Source organism: Perissodus microlepis, chromosome 5, assembly GCF_051167445.1.
Source record: "Perissodus microlepis isolate ML-2025 ecotype Zambia chromosome 5, ASM5116744v1, whole genome shotgun sequence".
NCBI lineage: Eukaryota > Metazoa > Chordata > Actinopteri > Cichliformes > Cichlidae > Perissodus > Perissodus microlepis.
The window spans coordinates 26,414,584-26,442,422 of record NC_140465.1 but is presented as its reverse complement, the minus strand read 5'-3'; the positions used below and the strand labels follow the sequence as shown (position 1 = coordinate 26,442,422).

Below are 27,839 nucleotides of genomic sequence, written 5' to 3'. Positions count from 1 at the left end.
GTTAAGAGCAAAACAGCGAACTGAAAAATGCAAAGTTTCACAGAGCTGAAGGGAACTGGCGAGTTGGGTGTTAGTTCTCTGCACGTCTGATGCTACAGACATTCTTTTTAATGTCACATGTCTTCATGAGGTTGATAATTATTTTTACATACTCAACACTCTGCTGTTTTGGAGGACTTTTGCTTTGAGACGTCTGCTCAGGAGGTATTCATGAGAAGAATTTAAACCAAGCAGTAAAGTAGAGATGAGTAGAATTTATTAGTTAATAAGGAACAGTATAATGATCAACTGTATTTATGACACGCTCTTCTTTTTCAGATGTTCACTGGCCTCTTGAAGCACACACCACCTCAGGCCTCCGCTGCAGCAGCCTCCTCCTCTTCCTCGGACCAAAACAGCAACGCACAAACTACAGCTCCCACAATCCCACGGGGACACCTGGTTGTGGGCACCAAGGACCAGCTCCGCCTCCTCACCCCTGTGGGCAGCACGGTGACATCCAATCACTGCACCACATCCGGGGTCCACGCTGCTAAGCACTCCGGAGGAGCCCCACGGCCTCCCTCCTCTATGAGCGAGGAGGATGATGGAGGTGGCGGAGGCAGGGTGAAGAAGAAACGAAAGAAAAAGGACAAGAGGGAATGGGAGAAAGCAGGAGTGGAGTGTGAGGAAAAGGAGAGCAGCAAACCAAAGAAACGAAGGGAGGAGAGGGAGCCGATAGTGGTCTCCCTGAGAAAGAGCAAGGAACCCAAGGAGGCTAAGGAGGGAAAGGAGCGTAAGGAGCGCAGGACCAAGGGAAAGGAGGGCAGGACAGAGAGTGAGACGGTGCTGAAAAATGTGTCGGGGGTTAAAACGTCAGGTGCCGCTGTTTCCCCGGGATCGGCTCAGATGCCTGTCAAGGTCCCTGGCAAAAGAGGAAGAAAACCCAAGGTCAAAGTCCTACCTCCTGTACCCTCGAATCAAGGTTTGAAGAGTGTCAAGTGTTTTTGTTTGTGTGGCAGTGGCAGCAAGAAGTTTTGGATTGTGTTTTTAATAGTGTAGTTTGCTTTACCTACAGTAGGGATGTACATGATTAGTTTACTAGGCAATTAAATATTACTGCCCTTGTTAATTGGTACCAGAAATACTTTTAGGTTAAGCTACCTCTTCATATCTTATTAATTTATCCCATCTGCAAAAAGTGTTTATTCTGATGTGCCACATCCCGTTTTTCAAGGCTGTGTCCGTTGACAGCTTCTTAATGTCTAATGATGGTACCAGTAGTAACTTTAATTAAAAAAAATACACCCAGGCTGCTTTACTTATGTGATGGTGGCAGTGTTTGCTGTCTGCTAACCTCTGCTGCTTTGAAGTCTGTGTGAATGAGTGTCTCGTTCTGTGTTTTGTCAACAACCAAAGAACAAAACCTTAAAAATGTGATGACAACAGGCGTTTGAGCTCGAACAGTTCAGGACTAATTGGCAGGCGAGCATGATGCCTGTCCTGTTTGTAAATGTCCTTAAATCATGATCAGACATGTCAGCATAAATAGAGGTTATTATAATGCGATTGTTGGATTTAATTAAGACCGAGTACGCATGGTTATGTGTTTGCACGTGTGTGTGTGTGGGTGTATTAGCATTCTTTCAATAGCTGAAGAACAGAAAAAGATTTTCTGCAAGAATTATATCAGTGCATGTTTGATGATGCCAAACCCAGCAATAGACTTAGATGACACTGAAAGTAGGATAATAGAATTTGTATGTATTATTGAAACAACTACAAGCTGCATTTTGCATTCTTTGTCAGTGCTGCTGACAGTCCACTGTTGGCTTGGGGACAGTGTATACTCTCAATGCTGTTTTTGCGACCAAACAACAGCAACAAAACAAACAACAAAAGAAAAAACCCCACATGTTCCCTCGTGGGTGAATATTCACAGTGATGTTGACATTCTTGGTTAATAAGAACATTCTGCCTAGGTCAAGATTATTTACATCAGCATGCAGACTCTTCCTTTTTGGATCATGTTTGTGGGGTTTAGTGTTAAGTCCTGAAAATTATTGAGTTGGTATAAAATTTAGCCAAGATATTAATATTTTCATGCTCTGCCTATGATGAATTAAAAGAACGTACTGACCCCTTAATCACTTAGCTGCACCATCAGGTCAAAATGTCAATATTCCTGGTACTTCTGTTTAGTGGTATTTAGTAAATGTAAGCCTGCTTACCAGCCAAGTACAGTGTTCAAGAATGCAGGGCGTTGCCATACAACGGCCCTAGCAAACTAATATTAATACATGTGCATCAAAAGAGCTGTGGGAAAAAAGAAAAAGAAAAATCAGCTTCAGTTTAAGAATGACTAAAGTTATCATGGAAGTGTGACCACCGCTGCTTGTCCTGTACAAGAGCTTGCATTAACTCACAAATTTCCAAATCCTCTTCAGCTCGTCCTACCCAAGGAGTCCACACAAAAGTCCCAGGGGGGGCACACGGCACCCAGGCCGCCCACAGCCATGGTAAGAACCACGGTCAGGCGAACAGCAAGACGCCAGTCCCGTCAGCGCCAAAACAGAGGGGTCGAAAACCCAGGTAAGACTTCCTGACGGGCTAACAATTCATGGGTGGAGAGAAGAATTTACAAGGAGAATATTGCTATAGGGAAAAAAGGTAGAGAAAAGAGGCCGCACTAGAAAACCCCCTGAAGTGCACAATAATGGGGTAAAGCAAGGAAGTCGGCAGTAAACCTGTCGTGTGCAACAAATAATTCAGTTCCTTGGTTACAAATATTTCACTTTGAAGCTACATTAAGGAGAAATACTAAAGAGAGACCCAGGACATCATGAATGCATAGTAAGATTTTGACCTTCGCAAAATAAACCACTAAAGTCAAGCTGGTGATTTCTGGAATTTGTGAATTTTTGAAAACTAATTAACTTTGGAAATGTGTTTGAATCTTAATTTTAATGTGAAGATAAACAAACACGTCCATGCAAGCTGATAAAATGTTTCTCTTTATCAGCCACGCCATCACTTCAGAGATGCTATTCACGTCTTATCTCACAAAACTCTTATAAGCACAGGAGGATGTATAAATATGATACAGATGCATATGTATGTATGTAACTCACCTGCAGAACACACCTGTATTAAAGTTGGGCTTTTGTTTCTGAATTCTGTTTGATCAGCTTAATTTCTCATGTCTTAATACAGAAACTCATTTTGATGAGTAACTGAAGCGTGATCACAAGATGCACGCGTGCGACATTTTAAATAACATTAATAACTGCACTCTGAACTTAACCAGACCTTCCTGTAACCCTTTCGTATATTAACAGCCTTACTGTTTAAGTGGATGGAACCATTTAATCTCTTAATGGAACTTTTATTGTAAAACATTAGCATGCGTACGATACCCAACAGCAGCTGTACCAGATTGTATTTCCTCAGCTTGTGTCTGCGGCCAGGCTTTTATTTGTTCTTGTCATCTATGCACTTTGCCACTTTCAGACCCAGCTTTCAGGCGGCTACTGTTGGTTATTTTAAGAAAGAATGGCAGACTTTAGACAGGATTTCTTTGTGAATTACATTTGTGCTAGGATGATCTTAGATGTGTCACAGCAGCATGCAGTAACTATTGGGTTGTGGTTAAAGAGAAAGATTGGAGCTCAAGAGATTGGTGTAGACTGGAATGCATATTTGTGACAAGTTGAGTCAGGGTTATGATGCTCTAATACGAATGAGAGAAAGGAGATGGTGTCAGAGAAAGAGCAGGTTTCTCAGACAAAAGCAGTACATGTGCAAGCAGAAATTTGTGATTAAAATAGTTTGGAAGAAATGGATTGTGAATGAATGAGGGAGGACAGAAATGGTAACAGATGTGAAGTTAAGAAAGGAAGCAGCTGAGTTATGAAAGACAAAGAAGGAAAAAAACACCAGCGAGTGTGAGAAGAGAAGAAGCTGCCAATGAAAGTTATGAAGAGAATGGAGGGAAGAGATGATGATCAGTGCCATGAAAGGGGCGGGGGTGGGGGAGTGGGGTAGTAAGGATGAGAAGCTACAGGGATAATGATGTAAAGGAAGAGTGCAGATAAGAGAGGAGAGGAGAAAACTAGATAAAATGTTAGAGAGAGAGAGAGAGGATCCACTGTAGTAATGAAAGACCTTGTGAACTCTTCTGGCTTGGGGTCATTTCCAGGTTATGCTCTGGTATCCGTCATGTGTTGTTCGATTAAAACCATCCACAGGAAGATTAGAAAAGCCTCATGTGGTGCAGCTGTAAATCCATCTTAATCTGCTGCTTTTGTCTTTTCTTACTGCTCACTTTGCCACAGTTTTTGTGCAAGAGAGAGAAAATGTCTTTAACCGGGGCAGGAGATGAATCTGTTTTGCGCCTCGGACTCTGCCTGCCAGTATTATCCTAAATCATTAGTCACCATAAGCAGTTCGTGTGTCAGCTGCATTTTTGACTTATTAGCATTTGATTGTTATACTGTAAAGTCAGCGGCAGAAGAAAGTGTGGAATATTGAGTAATTTTTCCAAAAGGTGACTTATACTGCATGTCAACATTTTGTTTAATTTTTTTTATTTGTGTCAACGATGCTTGATTGCTCATTCAACAGGCAATAAATATCTGCTCGAGAATGTCAAAATATTTATGTTGCTTCCCTTCTTAGTTTAAAATGAATAGCTTTATGGCAGTATTCTATACATTAATAAAAGGAGTCAGAAAAAATTCAGGGATCCCCAAAGGGAAATTGTTTTATTGCAGTTGTTGTGAAAAAATGTTGCGAAATCTACAGAAGTAGAAATGAGACAAAATGACATTTCTGATGGATAACATTTTTTAAAAAGGGGAACAACGGATTTCCATCATACCACAATTTGATTTGACAAAGTGAAAACAAAAAGAAATGATTTGTTCGTTGTAGTTTTAGTAAGTGCTTGAAGCTGTGGACCTATCATTTCATTACACTTTGCTCTTTTGCGTTAACTCCTTTATTAAAATGTTGCAAACAACGCATTTACTGTCATTTCTCAGGCTCTGATTTTGCTGTCAGGTAGCAGTTGGGCAGTCTCGTAATCTGTGATCAATCAGTGGTTGTCTTTTGTGATTAGGAAATGACAGTACTTCTGCATATTAGCATAAAGAGTAAGAGCTGAAAGAACTTCCTCAACCAGTCCGCCACAAATCCTCAGGGAGCAGCAGAGTTTCCAGCCGCTGAGTGAGAAAATGCTGCTGCAGGCTACTAGAGTGGCGAATTACTCATCAGAATTCCTGCCCTCACAGAGATCCTGGCGCAGCGCCGGTGGAGAAGAAGAAGAAGGGGAAGAGGAGAAACCAGGAGCTGGCTGTCCAGGAGGGGGTGGAGAGTGATGACACTACCTCAATGTCAGCCATTAACATGGGTGGAGAGGACAGCCAAGACCCCCTGGATAATGCAGTGAGTGCACAGCAAAACTGGATAGAGGCTGAACACAAAAGGCTGTCATCACAGTATTTACAAAGAAAAACCTACACAAAGGATAAAGGGTCGATTTGATGATATTCTGAACAGCAGTAACATTCTTAATGGCAGGAATCTTAGCAGTTTTTGTCGTCTTTAGTTATATACCACTTTTAAAACAGCCAGAGCTGAACAGAGTGCACATTAAAAAACAGGGAATGTCAAAAATAGGTGCACAGATCACCAAAATGGAAAACAGGATTAAATGTCTAAGGCCATTAAATAAACAAGAGCCACTAAAAGTTGAAAGCATGTGTTGAGATTTGCGTCATTAAGGAAAGAACATTTGACTGTGTGATGCAGTCCGCAATTAGAAGCAGTTCTTCTAGGATCTACAAGGCTTAGAGGTAGGGTGGAGGCAGATGAGCGCTTAAGTCAATTCAGTATTTGACAGGCATACAGAATGTCAATGCTAGTGCTGCTGTAATGCTTTTCTATTTTGCTGGTACTAATTTGGAGTCTTCCAGCAGCACTCTGTAGCAGCTGGAGAGAGTCTGAGCTAGCCAATACACCAGTGTGTTTCAAATATCCAGGAGAGCAATGTGTTGATAAGTCTTCGTGTCACTGAGAAATCGGATGGGCTTCAGGAGGCAGGTGGAGTTTTACAGATTGCTTCTCTTTTTGACTGGAAAGACATTTTTGAAGGCACAAAATAAAATGGACAAGATTTCCACATCAGAGAGTGTCAACCTGACTTAATTAGCTTAGCATTCTTTCTTACATTCACTGCAGTATCTGCATTGTGTAAGAGTAACACTGATACACAGTCGCTGAGCATAAACATTTAATCATTTCTCTTTTATTTAGTTTACATGTATGTATACTTCCTCATGCCTTCTTTTTAATTCTTCTGTCCTTTTTCTCCTCGTATTCTCTCATTTTTTTTGCCCCTTCTGCAGAAGCGACGTTCGGGACGACAAGTCAAAAGGAGGAAGTACAATGAAGATTTGGACTTTAAGGTGGTAGATGATGACGGAGAGACCATTGCAGTTCTTGGAGCCGGTCGCATCGCGGCGCTCAATGCCACTGCTCTGGCATGGCAGGCTGAGGTAAGCACATAGATGGTCATCTGGTTCTTTCTTACTTTTTCCTCTCAGTTTTGTTATATCTATGTTATCATTAAGGTTTTATAATATTTAATATCTTAATAATTATAGCTTTAAAAATGAAATGCATCAGAATTTTTTTTAAATACATTTTCGGTGTTTATCTGATTGCAAATGTTTGTTGCTTTGGAGTCTTAGTGTTAGGCCTGTTTGAATAAAACCTTTGCATTGCATTGCAGCCTTAAGCTTCAGTAGTTAATCTTCTGATTCTGTCTCTCAGGAACCACCTGAGGATGAGGCCAACATCATTGAGAAAATTCTGGCTGTAAGAACAGTGAAGAAAGAGGTGAAGGACAGAGAATGAACACACACACTCGGCTTATATAGTTTTTTTTCTTTCTTTCTCGCTGCTCACTTATTTCTCGTTTATTAGTTTTGTCTCTTTCTGTATCTCCATAGACGTCATCATCAGAGGACCAAACGGAGGAGATTGAGGAGTTTTATGTCAAATATAGAAATTTGTGAGTACCTCTTTGACATTGGTTATTCATGCAGTTACATATACTGGAAATTGATATTTTTAGCTGTCACGGATGAGGCCACTTTCACTGTTGTATGTTTTCCTGCACAACAGTGAAAACATTCCTTTGCCTCTTGTGTGATCATTGTTGGAGGAGGCACAGGTAGAGATGTTGTGCTGCATTGCAGGTTTGATGTCAGGTTAGATCAACTGTTAGCAAAATCGTGTGTTATAGACTAGAATAGAGTAGCCCTTTATTGTATATGTACAACGAAATTGTGGCTGCTCTGCAACGACTGTGTGGATTTAAATAATAAACAGACAGGAATAAATAGCAAACAGGAGAAATATATACAATCAAGAGGGCTGTATACAAAAATAACAGAAAGACACACATTAGAGAACAAATAGTGGTATTCACAGTTAGAACTGCCACTCTGTCTAATACAGTCTAAAACTGCACTTCCAGTAGCACTCGCACCTGTGAGCCAGCCGGCAGATTAAAATTGCTTATGTGGTCAAACAGTCTTAGATCTGCACTGCTTTCATAATAAACCATCACTTAATTTTCTTCCATACTTCAGAGCATGAAAGTGCGTACATGACCGTGTAAACTGGGCATGGCTCTTGTACATTTAGGCAGTCGTCACCATCGTTGATAAAATGATAACTTTGACTGCACGACAGCTGCTAGCATTGACAAAAAGGTCAGCAATGCCAATAATTAGGTCTTTTGACAAGTTAATTACTGGTTGGAGGGATGTCAGTTACTCGTCATCTTTCGGCTTACAACCTCACATTCATTACATGAAAGGAATGTCGCGCCTTTGTTGAAGTTGTTAATAGTTTTTATGACATTTATTTGAAGTAATTCGAAGTTTATACACATGTTGTTCTCTAACAGTTGCTTGTAGCTTTTCATCCGTGGTCTCACAAGCACTCGGTTAATTTTATCCCCGAGGCTCAGGTTCTCCAGCCAGTCTGTGGATCTCTTGAGACTTTTTTCTCTCTCTCTCTGGGACCTTTTATTATAAAGAAAAGACCTAGAGAAATATACATTAGTAATTAAGATTGTAATTTACTCTCTGAGGTGATGAATAAAACATGATCAGATCGCTTGAGCAGCAAAACTGAGTCCGTATGAATGTTTAACTTTTCTGTTTCTTTATTTAGAGTAATGTATTCAGAAATTAGAAATATGTAGTAATAGTGTAATATTTGTAGTATTAAAAAAATCACCATTATGCATAATGCAATTGCAAATATATAAGCATTTGCATAGTAACTACATGGTATGCCTTAAACACGTCAGATACATTTCTAGTATTTGTCCATTTATGGGTTGCGGTTTATAGATTAAATCACGTATGTTAAACTGCAGCCACAGGAGCAGTAGTAGAATTTGTTTTGCCGTCTTTCCTTTCCCTTTAATTAGGGAACACTTTCTCAGTATTGCTGATTAATTCCAATTAAGTAACTACTTCTAGCTGAAAATGCATATTTTAATCACTTGCAGTGCAGAAAACACTGGTTATGTTGAATGAGGTGAAGGCTGTTCTCTTTATGGATTGATTTTAACTGTTCATACAGTTCAAACAGGCAAATTGTTTGCCCGATTGTTTTGGGAATCCACCCATAAAAATAGAAAACTGTACGAGTATTTAAATCATCTTCTCGTGTGCCTCTGAACCACTTTCAGTCTTCAGGTTTTAGATCATCCTTTTGACATCCTGTTCTGAGCTGTTCTCACACGAGCTGAAAGGCTAAGTAGCTGGCTATGTTTTTTGTCATGTCATTTCAGTTCCTACCTACACTGCAAATGGGCCACTCTGGAAGAACTAGAGAAAGATCCCAGAATCCACCAGAAAATCAAGCGCTTCAGGACCAAACAAGCCCAGATGAAACACCTGTTCGCCGAGGTAAGGTTAACCATCATACCCTCATATGCTGTTCAGGACTGGATAAAGGGTTAATATTCTCCTTTTAAATGACAAGACAAGTTCATGTGCTATTATCCAGCTAACCATTTCCAAAGCTGCGTTGCCCATAACAAAATAATTATGAAAATATAAATATGATTAGTTTGTGTATGTAATGAATGGGCCACGCTGCCTGATAGTTCACAGCACATCCATCCTGTGTTACTGCAAAGTGTTCAGGGTGCTTCAGAGGTTAACAGGTTAACTCCATCAGGATGTGATGGGGTAACACCCTGACACAGAAGCATCATTTGTTCTTAAGTGCACAATTTCATCTTCATGGGAGTCGACCTTGTCACACTTCATGGGAGAGAAATCGTTGTTGTTGCACAACTGTTAGTAGAGTTGTTTGACAAATGGGTTCAAATATTGCAACGTGTCAAGGCAAGTCATTTTTGTGCATTTTTTTTAAGTCACTGTTGTTCCCTGGGAGCTTTTTAAGTACTGCAACAGAGGGTATCATGTTGTTATGGATGGGGAGAACTATGTATAGGCACCGTACAAGAAGAGAAGAAGAATTATCAGTGGAAGAGTTACAAAAATGAGAAATGGCACTATGCATCTCTGGGTTTTTGTCATGGCCATGCAGCCTGGTTTGTGACACAATGCTAATGATTAAAGTCAAATTACATTGCAGGTGTTCTTATGTGAGACTATTTTTTAGAATCAAACTGTTTTTTTTCTTGTTTGTTTTTTTCCCTTCATCCCTCTTTGTCTGTGTTTTTTTTTTTTTTTTTTTTTGTAGCCCGATGAGGACCTATTTAACCCAGACTATGTAGAAGTGGACAGAGTGCTGGAGGTAGCTGTTACCACAGATACAGAGACCGGAGAGGTAGGTAACACATAAACACAGACACCCTCCCACAGAGGTGTTTTTCTGGTTTGAAAATAGCTATTACCGAAGATCCTCAGTGTGATGGTGCTCTCAGAATCCTGTGGTACAAATACAACATGTTTTTTTTCTTTCTTGTATGTGGTTGTAGGAGGTGACCCATTACCTCGTTAAGTGGTGCAGTCTCTCATATGAGGAGGCAACGTGGGAGCTGCAAGAGGACTTGGACCCAGAGAAGATCAAAGAGTTTGAGGAGATCCAGAAACTGCCTGCAGACCTCAGACACATGGTGAGTAGACACATAATCGAAGATGAGTACCATAAGAAAACTTGATGCAGCGCTTTAAAATGAAGGAGAAATTTTTTCCTCATTGTAACAAACCTCAGTTCAAGAACAGACGGGCAAGGTTGAGTTCAGTTGAGGAAAAAGCGCAACACACTGTTGCACTTCAGAACTGCTGTTTTTGAAAAAATGCTATATTATACCACTATGTAGCAGATGCTGCCTGATAATGGTCATGATTTACTATGTTGTTTTATACAGGGAGTGCAGAATTATTAGGCAAGTTGTATTTTTGAGGAATAATTTTATTATTGAACAACAACCATGTTCTCAATGAACCCAAAAAACTCATTAATATCAAAGCTGAATGTTTTTGGAAGTAGTTTTCAGTTTGTTTTTAGTTTTAGCTATTTTAGGGGGATATCTGTGTGTGCAGGTGACTATTACTGTGCATAATTATTAGGCAACTTAACAAAAAACAAATATATACCCATTTCAATTATTTATTTTTACCAGTGAAACCAATATAACATCTCCACATTCACAAATATACATTTCTGACATTCAAAAACAAAACAAAAACAAATCAGCGACCAATATAGCCACCTTTCTTTGCAAGGACACTCAAAAGCCTGCCATCCATGGATTCTGTCAGTGTTTTGAACTGTTCACCATCAACATTGCGTGCAGCAGCAACCACAGCCTCCCAGACACTGTTCAGAGAGGTGTACTGTTTTCCCTCCTTGTAAATCTCACATTTGATGATGGACCACAGGTTCTCAATGGGGTTCAGATCAGGTGAACAAGGAGGCCATGTCATTAGTTTTTCTTCTTTTATACCCTTTCTTGCCAGCCACGCTGTGGAGTACTTGGACGCGTGTGATGGAGCATTGTCCTGCATGAAAATCATGTTTTTCTTGAAGGATGCAGACTTCTTCCTGTACCACTGCTTGAAGAAGGTGTCTTCCAGAAACTGGCAGTAGGACTGGGAGCTGAGCTTGACTCCATCCTCAACCCGAAAAGGCCCCACAAGCTCATCTTTGATGATACCAGCCCAAACCAGTACTCCACCTCCACCTTGCTGGCGTCTGAGTCAGACTGGAGCTCTCTGCCCTTTACCAATCCAGCCACGGGCCCATCCATCTGGCCCATCAAGACTCACTCTCATTTCATCAGTCCATAAAACCTTAGAAGAATCAGTCTTGAGATATTTCTCGGCCCAGTCTTGACGTTTCAGCTTGTGTGTCTTGTTCAGTGGTGGTCGTCTTTCAGCCTTTCTTACCTTGGCCATGTCTCTGAGTATTGCACACCTTGTGCTTTTGGGCACTCCAGTGATGTTGCAGCTCTGAAATATGGCCAAACTGGTGGCAAGTGGCATCTTGGCAGCTGCACGCTTGACTTTTCTCAGTTCATGGGCAGTTATTTTGCGCCTTGGTTTTTCCACACGCTTCTTGCGACCCTGTTGACTATTTTGAATGAAACGCTTGATTGTTCGATGATCACGCTTCAGAAGCTTTGCAATTTTGAGACTGCTGCATCCCTCTGCAAGATATCTCACTATTTTTGACTTTTCTGAGCCTGTCAAGTCCTTCTTTTGACCCATTTTGCCAAAGGAAAGGACGTTGCCTAATAATTATGCACACCTGATATAGGGTGTTGATGTCATTAGACCACACCCCTTCTCATTACAGAGATGCACATCACCTAATATGCTTAATTGGTAGTAGGCTTTCGAGCCTATACAGCTTGGAGTAAGACAACATGCATGAAGAGGATGATGTGGACAAAATACTCATTTGCCTAATAATTCTGCACTCCCTGTACTGTCATGTTCTGGTCACTGTCCATTGGGAAGCAGTTTAATCCTTTTAATCCCTTTGCACTAAGATGATCATTAGTTCCTTTTCAGTCGCAACATAAGCTGTGGTAGTGTACTTGGATTAGTTGAAGTAATAATATGTAGATTAAACAAATGTGCTCCATTTAGGACTCATTTCTGTGAATAATATTGAATTTGTGTAAGTGTGCATTTGCTACAGTGGTTGCCATTTTTCAGACTATTTTTCCTGCTCTGGTACAGGAAGATAATGTCCCTTTTCTCTCAGTACAGTCCACAATGCTCCGATTGGCTTATTTATTTATTTATTATTTTCACAGCTGAGACTCATTTGAATTTCTGAATAGATATGGAGATGTGGGCGGCAATTCAGACGTTTTGAGCCATCTTAGCTACATAGTGAGAGAAAACATTTACATTATAAAGTTAGGCTGGTGGGAGGATAATAGAAAAAGGGAAACTGCGCTAGTGTACACCATTATGACTTTATGTTTTATCTCTAGCCGTTTCTGCAGAACAGACAACCTTGTCTGCCCACATCTCTACAACCACTGATCCTCAATTTTGCCTTTTTGGTGTTGCTTCTTTTTTCCCAGTGCTAACGAGTGCAAACATGATCGGCTTTGTGTGATTTTTCTTTTTTCTTTAAATTCTTTTAATCCCTCACAGTCTGATTCGCCTCAGATATGTTCTGCTCTTTAACTATAGATCTGTTCTTAGCTGTTTAGTGTTAGTATAACTGCTTTCTAAGCAGAAGCAAGAGATGGCAGCGGTGTGACATGATAGGTTGTCATTATCCCAACCTCTCAAACAGCACATTTACTTTCCAAGGTTGAATACATAATTGTTACTTCAATAGCAGCAATTTTTTTGAGGGTCTTTCAATTTTCGGACATTCGGGAGCAAAAACTGAGCAAGTTATTGTAGCTCCTTTGCTATTATTAATTTAAAATCTAGTATAATCACCTTATTTACCCATTCAACCTCTATAATAGCTTCATTTTACACTTATAAACTGGCACAACTCACTTATCTTATTTCTGACTGATGAGAAGAACCAAATAATTTCATCATCTGATTATATCCCAGTTTTCTTGGATAGAGTTTTGTAATGATTCCAATCAAAAAATACAGCACATAACATGTAATAACTGTATTTTTGTTGTTGCATTTTGTTTAGTAATTACTGAAAAGGTGCTGAAAGGGCAATTTACATTTGTATGTGTGTTTGCATCAAAGGAGCGTCCTTCTCCAGAAAAGTGGCAGAAGCTGGAGCGCTCTAGAGATTACCGAAATGGAAACCAGCTCAGAGAATACCAGTTAGAGGGAATGAACTGGCTACTGTTCAACTGGTACAACAGGTGAATATACGTACACACTGGAACCATTCCAGTCACATTCACTCACTGAGGTTTAATCAATCCAGGGTAAATTTAGGGCTAAATAAAAAAAACAAAACAGAAATAAAGCAAACTCTCATGATCAGTTAGTTGATTAATTAAAATAAGTCATAAACAATGACAGTTTTACAGTCATTTAAGCTCCGATTATGCACTGAGGACCACGACTCACCTGGATGGCTCCTATAGGTCATACATACATACATACATACTGGTTGTATACATTGTTATTTCTCTAGCAGGCGTGCTCTGTGTGTGGGTGTGCCCTGCCGCTCTCTCCCTGACTCAGGTGCCACCTCTTTCTCCTGTGGAGCCAGTGCGCAGCTGACTCCACTCAGCAATCAATCAACACTGCACTATAAAAGCTGTGGAGAAGCGCTGCCCAGTCTCTCAGTGGGCAAGCTCTGGCAGGGTTGGAAATGTGTCCTTGCGGTGGAGTGTGTCGCAGTGTGCCAGCTTCGCTGGCATGTTGTACTTCAATTATGTGTTGAGCTACTAGTGAGTAGTTGTCACCTCCTGCTAGCAGAGAAGTGGGTTTCTTCCTTTGAATGATTCATTAATTTTTTTTCCTTTATTTAAAGCAGCATTTATGGTCTGCTTATGTGTTGTTTTTGTTTGTTTGTTTTCTTTTGTTTTCTTTGATAGACAACAAAAGAAAAACAGGCAATTTAATTATTATTTTTTTAAACCCAGTTATTTTATTATTAGTCTTAATCCCCTAGTCCTTTTTGGGGGACATTACCTGCATACATAAACTAAAACATCACGCAGACACACTAAAAATCATGGTGAGCACTTCCTGATTGCAAGAAACAGAGGCCCAAAATGAAACATGAGTGCGACTCCTAACCTAAATGAGACAATAGATGTATCTAATCTGCAAACCAAGGGTCAGTATGTCTCCTCCACACACACAGTTGTATGTTGCTCTGCATGTGGATGTGATCGAGATGGATCATTTGGGACATGTAGACACTGAAACCATGATTTGACTTTGAAACTGAAAAGCTAAAGAAGCACTAACGCTGTGACATGCAGTGGTCACACAGAAGCTAAATTAATTTGCAGGTGCTACATGTGTGGGGTTACATAGAGATGTCTGACCCCAGAGTTGACATTTCCAAAGAAACATTAAGACATCAATCAACTACACACCTACTAGAGCTTTGACATATTTTATGGCTTCATTCTAAATGCATTTCAAACTAAAGTTAGCCCCACTGCTGGCCTGAAACAAATTAGTTCCACGAAATGTGACCCGTGTACAAATGTGGTGCAGAAAATCAGTGAGACTTCCTTTCACTTCAAAAACACAAAAGCACTTTCACATGAGAAACAGTCTTCCAATCTGTGTACCATAAAAGTCAAAGAAAATTCCTGCAAATGCATGTTGGGATGTAAAACAAGTCTGGCTCTACTGTCATTACAGAAGCAAAAACAGATTTAAATTTTTTTTTAACAAACCTTGCTTTAATTTTTAAAACCTCAAACTTTTTAAATTAGTTTTTAACTTATGAGATTAGAAGTCATCATTTAGATGAGGAGCATTTGTATGTTTGACTGATTCGTGTTACGAGATGCAGAGTTCACGTTATTATCACAAATGTGTTGAGACAATTATGTTTACACAAACTGTAATCTATTACTGTTATTGTATAATTTGCACAAATGGATGCCTCTGTTTTTCATCCTAGAAAAAACTGTATACTAGCAGATGAGATGGGTTTGGGAAAGACAATTCAGTCCATCACCTTTCTCTACGAGATCTTCAGCATGGGGATTCGCGGGCCCTTCCTCATCATCGCACCTCTGTCCACCATCACCAACTGGGAGAGGGAATTTCGCACATGGACGCACATGAACGTTATTGTGTACCACGGCTCGCAGATCAGCCGGCAGATGATCCTGCAGTATGAGATGTTTCACAGAGACCCACAGGTAATGTTTGACTGCAGTCATCTCCTCTCATTGATCAGCCAGGAACTGAATCAGCTGTGTTATGTTTCTCTAGTAGCTTTGAAATGTAAGGTGTGTTCAAATATTTGGTGTTTGATTCCTGTTGAAATTCCAGAGAGGTTGGGGTTTTGGGGCCTTCTACAGTGATATAAAATGTCTTTATTTGCTCTGCAATCACTAAATTGATAGGAAAAAATTGAAATGCTACAGGGTCCAGCTTCTCCTTTGGAAAAAAAATTTAATCAGTTCAACTTTGTTCTGTACTTGCGCTTGAAGCTTAGTCTATAAGAAACCGAGATTGTCATTTTTCAGTATTTTATTTGACAAAACACCTAAAGGCATAAACACCTACATAATAAATAGACCAACTGAAGTAAAAATACAGATAAAGCCAATGTTAAAGTTGGAAGACGGTGCAGAGTCTTTGGATTGATGACTTCTCGTGGTCGGTCAAATGAGTTATTGCAGTTGTAGAGTAAATTTTTATTGCTCATAATTAACTGCAGCGTTGTTAAACATCTGCCTCAGTATTTATTTATCTGACTCTGTTAAACATCAGATGTTTTTGTTTATGATTTTCAGCTTGTGTTTAAATCAATAAAAATTGGAAAACTTATACCATTCAGTTACTAAACACCCGTTCACTTTCACTCGGCTTGTACACATAACAGTGTTGCATCAGGGTTCTTATTGCTTCTTATTTATGTATAACAGACAATTATCATTACTATAGTGTACGCGTTTATTATGCAAGCTTTAATTTTTATCTCCGCAGATATCCGAGGGGCTTGAATACTAAGTTTAGTCATGTGAGCCTAATGCAGCTGTGTAGCAGTTTCTGTTGTTTGAGGCATTCTTTATTCTATTTCTTAGTCAGCAAAAGTTCTATAATATCCACCCCTGAAATACCAAATATGCTTTTTCTTTTTCTTTTTTTATAACAAGGGCAGAGAGAGAAGTGTATCAGAGGCAGCAAAGAAAACTGGGATCAAAACTGAACCACAGATGTGATATTGACCTGAACCTTTTGATTACCTTGACCCTGAAATATGAAGTTTATATTCTCACCCTTCCCTCTTTCACAGGGTAACACTATCCCAGGTGTGCTTAAGTTTCATGGGCTGATCACCACTTTCGAGATGATCATGGCTGATTGTCCAGAGCTGAAAAAGCTGCACTGGCGCTGTGTGGTGATCGATGAAGCCCACCGGCTAAAAAACAGGAACTGCAAACTGCTTGAGGGTCTCAAACTCATGAACCTGGTCAGTCTGTGTGTGCTAAATAAAAAAAAATAATAAAAAAGGCTGTTGTTTTAGTGCTGAAATGTAGTCTTATTTATCCCATTGTTTTTTTTAGATGAACACAGCAGATTATGTGTGTATTTCGTTGTTGTTATTTTATTTCTTCAGTATATTGTACATATTCCAACAGGAACACAAGGTCCTGCTGACAGGAACCCCTCTGCAAAACTCAGTGGAGGAGTTGTTTAGTCTGCTGAACTTCCTGGAGCCACTACAGTTCCCTTCAGAAAGCACCTTTCTCGAAGAGTTTGGAGACCTCAAGACTGACGAACAGGTATGCACAGTTTACGGTTTCCATCCATTCTAGATTTTAACCAAGAAAAAATTTTGATGTCGTGTGCTAACATTGCTATTCTCTCTGGCCCATCTTGCCTTTCGCTCTGTTTATTTTTTCCCCTTACTGAGCATCACATTCACACTTTGTCTAATTTCTCCAAAAGGTGAAGAAGCTTCAGGCAATTCTGAAACCCATGATGCTAAGAAGACTGAAAGATGACGTGGAGAAAAATCTCGCACCTAAAGAAGAGACGATTATAGAGGTACGGCTGTGTTTTCGTGTGTGCTTGATATAGAAATGTAAGATAGGAGTAATGCTCCTATTTTTACAGTTCTCTGAGTTCTTTTCTGGGAAATATTTTTATCTTGCTGCATTCTGTTTTGGCTGAATGATTCATCAAACATTACTGATGAAAGCTTCATTCACTTGGCAACAATATTGAATCCAGCAATTAGACTTATTTTTATCAGTATTATTAGTCTTTATTAGTCTCTTAAAACACAACTAAATCAAACTGAAATTAAAATGAAGTTGTCAGTTAATTAAAATGAGTGTTCATCTGTGATGAGTGTCTGGTCTTGTTTCCTCTGGGTGCTCCAGTTTCCTTTCATATTCCAAACACATACAGATACAGCTACTTAAAATGGCCACCGCATCAGTGACAGGACCATGATGGATGTCTGTTGGAATTCTTGACCGATTGTCGACTGATAGATAACCGTAATGATATTCCCTGCCTGTAACATAGACGATGCAAACACGACTTGTAACTCCCATAAGCAGTATTTAGGAAAACCAGTGGTAATTTCTTGAGTATCCACCAGGGGGAGCAGCGTGGAGGCGCATTCATTTACAGAGCCGCTACACACGTTTTCAAACATTTTGCGCTGTGAAAGAGAAAGTCCAACTTCAACAACAGGTATGAGTCCCGCAAATAAGTGTTCAACCCGCAGTCTTTATTTAGTTAGTTATAAGTGCAAAAACTCCATGTGCTGATAGATAGGCGAGAATTTACAGTCATTAACGTTCAACCTGATGTGCGACTATACAAACGGCGCTCTCAGCCCCAACAGATTTTTTTTTTAAATATGCAATTTAGATTATTAGCAGCTGATACACATTTTATATATTTTGTATAATTACAAATCATTTGTAATTTTATTTTATTTTTTTTCTGAACTTTATGACAAAGTTAAAATGAGGGATTTTTGCTCTCCTCATTTTAGTGCTTGTTGTTCAGCTGCTGAGATTCATTTGCATATTGCCACCTCTTAATGATGAGAAATAAGAGCCCCCCACCCCCAGCTCTGCCTGTCTGTAAAACCTTCTTAGTGAACGCCATTGATGTGTTTTGTCCTTTTATAAAGTTAATCACAAAAGATTTGTCAAATTTTTTTTAGATTACTGTTAAAATCTGTTTTCCACAGTAGCCATATTAAAACTGCTGTTGATACATCTGCAAACCTTGTGACATCATGTTAAATTAATAACAGTGTAACTTAAAAATCTAAGTAATTTCTACTTTATAGGATGATCTGTCAAGCCAGAACATGCTTGTTTAAATTCGTTGAGGTCTGCTCAGTCAGAGAAAACAGTTTTCAGTGCAAGTCCGCGTTTGTGAAAACAACAACATCAGAATTTTTTTATCTTGGGGTAACTGAGCGCATGGACTTGCCTCCTTGAAGCAAGCAACAAAAACCGAATATCAAGTAGGAAAACATCTAAATGTATGGAATTTACATAGTAGCATAGCCTGCATTTATTTGCTAGTCTTCTAATATCCTGTTTTCACAAAGGCACCATTGGGTTGCTTCTGTTTACTTAGTCCTGTCCCACATTTCCACTGACATCATCCCAGCCCCCAGCCCCCAGCCCAAACAACTGATAAGTAACACACACGCGTATCAATCAAAGTAACACTGGTGTAATACTCTTTAATTTGTATAATTTCAAGGTTAAAAAAGCGCCTGAAAAAAACACTCTGAGGTACGTGGACAGAACTGAAAATGGTTTAAAAAGCTGCCAATGTCCACAGAACAACTTTGAAATGCCGCCATAAACTTAAGTTCCAGTTTTTATATTTTAATGGGTGAAGAGGTTTACAACGAAAGCTATATTATAAGGTAAAGACCCTACAGTACTACTGAGAAAATCATCTGTAGCTAACTATTCAAGTTAAAGTTTGAGGTTAAGAAACCGCTATCTCTTCTTGACACTCTGCAATTAAGTAAAAGGGGCGTGTTTATAGTGGAAAGTAGATATGCCCCAAGGAAAGGAGGGGGGGAATCCCAACAGACAGCCGGCTGACCTCGGGCTGAAAGCGACAATTTTGAGTGGCTGTGTCCGGGTATTTGGGTTTTGGGAATTGAAAAATGACCTGTTTGCATGTCTCTATTGTCTCTACTGTTACAACAGGATGTATGACAAAGAGGAAAATAAGAGAAAGCATCAATAGGTCCCCTTGAAGATTTCTTCTCCATAACACTGACACACAGCACACTATATCGGCTTGTGTCATTACTTAACAGCTGCTTAAAAAAAAAAAGAAACACAATTTTAAATATTCTGGATGCTTTTTTTCTTTCCCATCTTCTTTTCAGGTTGAGCTGACCAACATTCAAAAGAAATACTACCGAGCCATCTTGGAGAAGAACTTCTCTTTCCTGTCCAAAGGAGCAAACCAGCACAACATGCCCAACCTCATTAACACCATGATGGAGCTTCGCAAGTGCTGCAACCACCCTTACCTTATCACAGGTGAGAGCAAACATGCAAGCACTCACAGATTGTTATTCATTATTCATAGTCAAACAGTTGTTCACCCACTCCCTCACTCTCCACTCCCACACTCATTGACCTTGTGTGCATGAATCTACCTCCTTTGTTTTATGTACACATCTTTGATAACAGAATTATTTATTGAATTTATTACTTATTAATGTATTAGCACAATATATTTACAATATCATGTTGTCAGCTAACAGCGAGTCAAAACAGTTTAGAAAGAAACCATGAGTGCGAGAGGTAGCTGTGTTGAAGCGTAGTGCCATGCACCCAGATTCTGGGTGTTTTTCCTTTCAGGCGTAGAATGCTTAAATAAAATAAATGTACCTTGGTTTGCCTTGACTTGCTTTACCTTCGCCTTCTTTTGTTTTTCTAGGAGCTGAAGAGAAGATTCTGGAAAGTTTCAAGAAGAGCCACAGTCCAGAAGCACCAGACTTCCAGCTGCAGGCCATGATCCAGGCAGCTGGTAAACTGGTGCTGATCGATAAGCTGCTGCCAAAACTGCTAGCCGGAGGACACAAAGTCCTAGTCTTCTCCCAGATGGTCCGCTGTCTGGATATCCTCGAGGACTACCTCATACAGAGGCGGTAAGGGGAAAGTACAGCAGGCTAGAAAAGAGCGAGGTAATATTCTGAGTAAAGGAAATGTTAGTCAGGTAATTTGGGAAAGAGAGAAGAAAATTTGAAAAGGAAAAAGAAATGCAACATATTTCAAAAAGGAGAAAGGGGAAAAGTCGATTTACCCTCAAATCTGTGTTGGTGTGTTATCTCCAGCTACACCTATGAACGCATTGATGGTCGTGTGCGTGGGAACCTGCGGCAGGCAGCCATCGACCGCTTCTGTAAGCCAGATTCAGACCGCTTCGTGTTCCTTCTCTGCACCAGAGCTGGAGGGCTGGGAATCAACCTGACAGCTGCTGACACCTGCATCATCTTTGACTCAGACTGGAACCCCCAGAATGACCTGCAGGTGGGCACAGAGCTGCGTAAAGCATCCAAAGAAGCCGTCACAAATTTGCACATGCTGTATGTAACTGATGAGACCAGAATGCCTACTGACATACAAATGAATTTGTGTTGTCAGAGCATCATAAAAAAGATGGAGATCTATCTTAATCATGCTCTCGTTTGACTGTGCTAACTAGCTGCTTGTCTCATTCATGTAATATGTAGTGACATTTGTGATGAATAGTGGGACTGCAGTGGTTGACAAAATGCACGCTTGAAAGGATGACTTGAATAATGAAGTGAGCATGCAGTGTTACTTGACTCGGAAGGTATAAGTCTTCTCCCGGCTCTGATGCAATGCCTGTTTCTGTATCTTGTATCAAGCTTTCTTAAAATCTTTACAGTTACGAAGATTTTTCATTAACGTGTCTCGATTTTGATTTTGTCAAGTCTCTGTTTTTGTCTTTCTTGCTGATCTGTTAAATGTTGAACAAATTCACTCCAATTAAACTACAGGTTAATGTGCTCATGCACAGTTAGTTAAAAAAACAAAAAAATAGAAACCCCTAAATAGACATGGTTGAATCCTCATGCTAAAAACAATTTCTCTTAACTTATAAACTCATTTATCTTTACACTTAATTATGGAAAGTAATTGAAGCTAAATATCGATCCTTCCATTTTCTACCCCTTATCCTGGTCGGCATTACAGGGGCAGATGTACAGCAGACCTGCTTCTTCCTAACCACTACCTCTAATGTGTATAAAAATATAGAATAATTATGTTACAGTTATGCTGAATTTGGCAAACATTAGTCACAAGCACTGATGCAAACAATATGCAAATCTTACAGATTTAAATTTACTTTGATCTTTACCTTTTCTTTAATGATGTATAAATAGTCTCAGGCCCTCATAAAGTATTTTCAAACCAAGCTGAGAGGAAGTCTCTGTAAAATGTAATGCTTTACACTTCCATGCTTCCTACTGTTATAGGCCCAGGCACGCTGCCACCGCATTGGCCAAAGCAAAGCGGTGAAAGTCTACAGGCTGATCACCAGAAACTCGTATGAGAGGGAAATGTTTGACAAAGCCAGTCTCAAGCTGGGACTGGACAAAGCCGTCCTTCAAGACATCAACCGTAAAGGAAGCCTCAATGGAGTAAGAGATTAGTTTTGAGATATTCTTATATTGTATACGATTGTTTAATCTGTATTCATTTTGGTGTGAGATGGTCTGCTGTGTATGTATGAGGGAGAGAACCCCACAAATCCTAGCTTATGTCTGTTTTGCGACAGGTGCAGCAGCTTTCAAAGCTGGAAGTGGAGGATTTGTTGAAAAAAGGAGCATATGGAGCCTTAATGGATGAAGAAGACGAGGGCTCCAAATTTTGTGAAGAAGACATTGATCAGATACTTCAGAGGAGAACTCAGACAATCACCATCCAGTCTGAAGGGAAAGGCTCCACGTTCGCTAAGGTGGAAATTCTTAAACAACATTAAACTCCTTAAAGCCTAAAACTTAAAAAAGGCTGCATACTGGAGGGATTTCTAGGGTCTCAAATGGTGTTTTAATTCGGCCCCATAGTCTAGGTGGTGTTCACAAGCTCTGAAAGCGGAATACTTTAAATAGTTTGGCGTGAAGATCAAATGTCTTAGCACAAAATATTTGTGCTAAACCTGAGAAATTGGCAGCTTAAGACCAAACATTTGATCGTAAGCCAGCTTGTGTCAAAACCAAGTAAACATCATTTTGGGTCTTAATATTTTTTTCCCCCCGCCTTCTGCTTCTCGTTCCTCAGGCCAGTTTCATCTCATCAGGTAACAGAACAGACATTTCTCTGGATGACCCCAACTTCTGGCAGAAATGGGCCAAGATCGCTGAAGTAGAGATAGACTCCAAATCAGAGAAGGTAAGGAGGCTGACAGAAAATGAAAACAAGACGGGTTGAATGAAAGAAAAGGAATAAGGATGTGAATACTCAAAAACATCAGACAAAGTGTGAATAATAGAAGGATGAAAAAAACTTTTTTACAGTTTTAATGACTGAAGTAGAATGCACACCTAAAACTGGAGATGTCTTTAAACTGTGTGTGTGTGGGGATGGTATTTTGTGCCCTGAATGCCTAAAAACTGAAACCCCCGGTGACATGAGGATGTTTGTGATCTTCATCCTTTCCCTTTTTCCTCAGGGTTCTTTCCTTTTTGAACGCCACCAGAGGATAAAACTTTGTTAGAACCTTCTTTAACATACTTCATCCTGTTATTAGAAAGACTCATGCAATTCTTGATCACAGGCTGTCTACATTTATCTTCTATCCAGGAGTCACTGGTAATTGACACACCCCGTGTAAGGAAGCAGACCCGTCATTACAACTCCTTTGAGGATGATGAGCTGATGGAGTTTTCAGAGCTGGACAGCGACTCAGAAGAGCGGCCTTGTCGAACTCGTCGCCTGGGTGAACGTAGCCGCCGCTACCTCCGTGCCGAATGTTTCCGGGTTGAAAAGAATCTTCTAATATTCGGGTAGGACCGGAGAGTGTGTTAAAGAAAACTGCATATGCCATATTAGACCATCAAGACTCTTAAACTCAGTTCGAAAGACAAAACGGAGACCATTCCTTTTCCAAGCTGCTGCAGAATATCTCCTTAGCGGTGGAATGATTTTATGTTTTAGGAACGCATATACATGCTTAACAGGTGACATCTAACAGCTGGCAGTTCATGGCCATTAGACAGCGTGGCATAATTAATAATGACTTAACCTTTATCTCATATGTTTTTTAATTTGGGAGTTGAATGTGAACGTAAATGAGCCGAAATACAACATTAAAGTTTTCAGTTTGATTTGTTGTGGAAAATTTTCAATAAAGTTGTGATCACACACAGTTTGTTTCAAAGAACAGATCACTGATAGAAATCTGCTGCATTTTCCTTTACTATCTCATTTGTTTCCTGTGTGCATTTCTGTCCGCCCTCTCTGTTCTTTCTAGGTGGGGTCGGTGGAAGGATATCCTAAACCATGGTCGGTTTAAATGGCACCTCACAGAGAGAGACATGGAGGTGATCTGTAGGTAAGAGTAAGAGGAATCATCATCATCAGCTGTTTGTTAGCACTAGCCAGAATCCGACGCATCACGTTTCCTTTTTGTTGTGTAGGGCTCTTCTGGTTTACTGCCTGAGACACTACAAAGGTGATGACAAGATAAAGAGCTTCATCTGGGATCTGATCACACCCACCAAGGAAGGCCAAGATCAGGCGCTCGTAAATCACTCTGGTTAGCATTTTACTCTGCACATGTGCTACAATATACAGTATAAAGTCAGCTTATGACCTAAAGATTGCACCACGTATTGGTATGTATAGACCAGCATTAACTACTGGTGTAAATACAAAGTTAAATTGGTAGCATTAACTCTGTGGAGTATCTTTCTTTTCCTCCTTGTCTGCTTTGCAGGTTTATCAGCTCCCGTTCCTCGGGGTAGGAAGGGGAAGAAGCTGAAGAATCAGCTGAATGTTACTGAGGTGAAGAATGCTGACTGGCTGGTCCATTGTAACCCAGAGGTGGTGCTGCAGGATGAGAGCTACAAGAAACACCTCAAACAACACTGCAACAAGTCAGTGCATTAACAGAGCTTTTTGCTTATCACTACTTACATGAAGGACTTTATTTTACACTAGAGTGTGTTTGGTGGTGTTTATTTACAACATACAGAGTTTACGACATGGATTATGACACCGCTTCTCCTTTCTCACTCCACAGGGTGCTACTGAGGGTGCGGATGTTGTACTACCTAAAGGTGGAGGTTCTAGGGGAAGCTGCCACTCAAGGTTTAGAGGGGGTACCTGCCAGGTATGATGCAGACAACGTATCATTCACATAGTGTCCCATTTCACTGCAGGGGAACCTGCTTGTGACAAATAAAGCTGATTCTGATTCTGATTAGTGTCAGATCAGTTGGCACTGCTGACCAGATCCGGAAAGAAATTAAAACCTTAAAATGTGCTGATTTGTTCAGCATTTTGGTCTTCCCACTTTTTTAAGCTCACATTTTATCTTTTACTGTTAACGTTGGAGGGAAATATGATTGACTGGCTTGTGTTTTTAGTGCACTGACTTGATGCTGACAGCACTGACTGATGGACTGTTTGTGTGTGTTGACAGTAAACTTGAGGTGCCGCTACCTGACATCGACTACATAGAGATTCCTGTGTCATGGTGGGATGCAGAAGCTGACAAGTCTCTCCTCATCGGGGTTCACAAACATGGTGAATACAGATGTCACATTTGGCACAATATTTTGCCATGCAGCATCTACTTTTTTTTTTTTTTTTTTGCTGTGTGCTTTAATAAATATTCAGTTGTTAATTGTTTACAAAACGGCTTTACTAAGCTCGACTTGAATTTGTTTAGCAAAAAAGATTTTGGAGCTATTTGAACAGACTTTAAGGAACAAACATAGATGCCATCTGTTATTTGTGTGTGCAATGCGTAGTACCCTCAGATCTGTGTTTACACAATTTTTATTTATTTATTTATTTATTTGCTGAAGACGAGAAACTGCTTTAGAATATCACTGGACACCTACCAGCATTAATTGGAAAGGAATATATGTGTCAGTGTTTCCCAGATATTGACTTTTCTTGGGTGGGATGGTTAAGCATATCAACCCTTGTGTGCACATAGCTTTAGATTTATTTATTAGTTTGGGTGAAAGAAGTAATTAAGTGGACAATCCCGTTGTTTTTATATTAGGTGTCAGTCATACAGACCTTGAGACTGGTCTGCAGTCCCCTGTGTCCCCTGTAAATGTGTATCCCCCAACAGGTTGTTGAGTGGTTGCTCACTGTTGCCAGGTGCAATCGGTCGCAAAGAGGGTGCTGCACCAAAAACCTAACCGTGCGTGCTTTGCTCACTAGCAGATTGCTGTGGTTGACTCTAGTTTGCATGGAAGAAGCCAACTTTCTGCAAACACTTACCATTTACTCTTCCAGCTATAGTGAAACTGGAAAAAGTGTGATGCAAACCAGAAATGGGGAAGATTCAGATTCAAAGTGAAGGTTGTGTTGCACTTTTCATTTACCTCCAAACAGTAGTTTGCAACTGTTTTGGAGACAAGTTGGGACTATCTGTGCAACCTACTGATGACCATGACAACCTGTTAGCAACTAAAAGCAAGGAGGTTTTTCAGTGCAGCACCTCTTTGCGACTAAATTCTAGCTAGCAAATGTCTGCAACCTCCAGTAAGCACATGCCAACCTGTCCCGGAAAACACACTTTTCCTTAGTGACCAGTGGTTACAGTGGGGGACATTGACCGCTCTCTAGGACTGAGTGAATAGGTTTTAAGTAACTGATTTCACATCAACTACCAATAATGTCAAGCACCCACTCACAACAGTTGATATTAGATACGTTTGCCTTGTGACTGATGCTTGTTAGATGGTAACTGACTATGGCGTTATTTTTGTGCCACTATTCTGAGCGCACGTAAAAAAAATTTGCAGGTGCAAGTGTTGCATTTTGAGGAGAAATTTATTTTGAACGAAGAAAAGCTAAATTTGAGTGAACAAAATTCATTGCTGCGTGCAAAAAATGTATTTCAGTGTTTGCTATTATCCACACACACACACACACACACACACACACACACACACACACACACACACACACACACACACAATAGCAGCCCCTCTCACTCAGTTTTTGCATTTGCGCTTGCTCGCAATGTGTTGCTTGCGCTCTCAACATTTCTGCCCGTGCGCGCTCAACTGTTTCTGTACACCGTGCCACAAAACCAGCCAATCACACACTTGGATGCAAAAAAAATCTGATTGGCTGTTTTGGTCTCCAATCAGCTCGAAATGACGAAATGCAATATCCCAGAATCCATTTCATCCAAAACTCAAACGAGGCAGTGGCGGAGGAACACAGAGTGGCGGAGTTTGAAATATTACTCTTTCTGGGTCACAAAATAAACTTTTAAGATATTTTTTTGAGAGAATGGTGCTGTGTAAACTTCAAATATCTGTTTGATTTATCAAAACATCACATATTTGCAAAAGTGCTCTCATGTTTTCGGAGATCCCAACACCACTCAGACTTCACTGTTATATTAGTTCTTGCTACACTATAACATACTATGCTGAGCTTACTAAGGCTGCGGAGCAAAACATGATAATGGAGTTTTAATCTGTCTTCAAGAAAAAAACAGCTGATTATTGCTCCATTACTGAAAAGTGGGGATATAATGTATTGTTTATTAACTTATTAAGTGTTTGTTTTTCCATGCATACACAATGTGCAAACGTCCTGCTGCCTCAAATACTGGTTCACACTAGTAAAAGTGTTTTTCCTCTGACAGGATATGAGCGGTACAATGCAATGCGTGCTGATCCAGACTTGTGTTTTCTGGAAAGAGTGGGGATGCCTGATGTGACAGCTCTGTCCTCAGAGCAAGGAGGAGGAGAGGTGGCCTCTGACGTCGCTGACAGGTAAAGTACACGGAGACAAACGCCAACACAGCAGACGATTGTGTTCATAGATTGCTGAAAAGGTTTTTCGGGTATTTATTTATTTTTTTTAAATAGTGAAAATTCGAAACATTATTTTCTTCTGTCTGTTGTAATTTTTGTCTTTCTTTTTGCTGTGTGTGTAACAATGAGATGTTTATAGGGCTACGTCGTACTAGATTTGGTATGTGCCACGTGAAACGATGATTAAACACACTGATCGTTTTGGCACTGGGACCCTTTTCAGCACGTTACAAAAAGGCCTCAAAAACTTACCGTGGCAGCTCACACCGTGTTTTGGTCGTGCGTATTAAAAACAAATTCTTTGTTGATATTACCTCAGTTTCTATCAGCTGACCCTCAGTAACCTCTTTGTTTAGCACAGGGCCATTAATTAGCTTCCCTGCAGATCTTCAGCAGTTCTTTGTACTTCTTCCAGTCATCGCCTTTTATTTATATATTTATTTGTACTGCTGGTAGTAGTGTTCACAGCAGGTTGCCAACACATCCTGTCTCCTCTTGTTCCCTGTTTGTATTTGTTTACACTGTCACCTCCCCGCTCACACACCTGCTTTACATACTGAGTGTGAAGATTGAAAGCACGTAGACATACAATTATAAATGCACAGGGTGGAATTAAGGTGCTTGTTATGGTGATAAAAACAACCAGATAATAT

At 40.0% G+C, this 27,839-nt stretch overlaps 1 protein-coding gene across 5 annotated transcripts in view; it reads left to right on the top strand.

Annotated features, from left to right (window-relative positions):
• The window catches only part of chd6 (chromodomain helicase DNA binding protein 6), a 94,215-nt gene that overhangs the window by 41,949 nt on the left and 24,427 nt on the right, over nucleotides 1–27,839 (top strand). For all 5 annotated transcript variants that reach the window (XM_084929071.1, XM_084929070.1, XM_084929073.1 and 2 more), the window contains exons 3-29: nucleotides 319–964; nucleotides 2,427–2,571; nucleotides 5,271–5,424; nucleotides 6,387–6,536; nucleotides 6,814–6,879; nucleotides 6,993–7,054; nucleotides 8,855–8,972; nucleotides 9,778–9,864; nucleotides 10,016–10,153; nucleotides 13,224–13,345; nucleotides 15,079–15,322; nucleotides 16,426–16,602; nucleotides 16,772–16,915; nucleotides 17,082–17,180; nucleotides 19,519–19,675; nucleotides 20,079–20,289; nucleotides 20,476–20,671; nucleotides 21,646–21,810; nucleotides 21,948–22,127; nucleotides 22,451–22,561; nucleotides 22,973–23,175; nucleotides 23,643–23,723; nucleotides 23,809–23,927; nucleotides 24,108–24,267; nucleotides 24,414–24,503; nucleotides 24,816–24,919; nucleotides 27,015–27,144. In XM_084929071.1, the coding sequence (XP_084785197.1) occupies nucleotides 319–964; nucleotides 2,427–2,571; nucleotides 5,271–5,424; nucleotides 6,387–6,536; nucleotides 6,814–6,879; nucleotides 6,993–7,054; nucleotides 8,855–8,972; nucleotides 9,778–9,864; nucleotides 10,016–10,153; nucleotides 13,224–13,345; nucleotides 15,079–15,322; nucleotides 16,426–16,602; nucleotides 16,772–16,915; nucleotides 17,082–17,180; nucleotides 19,519–19,675; nucleotides 20,079–20,289; nucleotides 20,476–20,671; nucleotides 21,646–21,810; nucleotides 21,948–22,127; nucleotides 22,451–22,561; nucleotides 22,973–23,175; nucleotides 23,643–23,723; nucleotides 23,809–23,927; nucleotides 24,108–24,267; nucleotides 24,414–24,503; nucleotides 24,816–24,919; nucleotides 27,015–27,144 (4,259 nt within the window). The remainder of the gene's footprint in view (nucleotides 1–318; nucleotides 965–2,426; nucleotides 2,572–5,270; nucleotides 5,425–6,386; nucleotides 6,537–6,813; nucleotides 6,880–6,992; nucleotides 7,055–8,854; nucleotides 8,973–9,777; nucleotides 9,865–10,015; nucleotides 10,154–13,223; nucleotides 13,346–15,078; nucleotides 15,323–16,425; nucleotides 16,603–16,771; nucleotides 16,916–17,081; nucleotides 17,181–19,518; nucleotides 19,676–20,078; nucleotides 20,290–20,475; nucleotides 20,672–21,645; nucleotides 21,811–21,947; nucleotides 22,128–22,450; nucleotides 22,562–22,972; nucleotides 23,176–23,642; nucleotides 23,724–23,808; nucleotides 23,928–24,107; nucleotides 24,268–24,413; nucleotides 24,504–24,815; nucleotides 24,920–27,014; nucleotides 27,145–27,839) is intronic.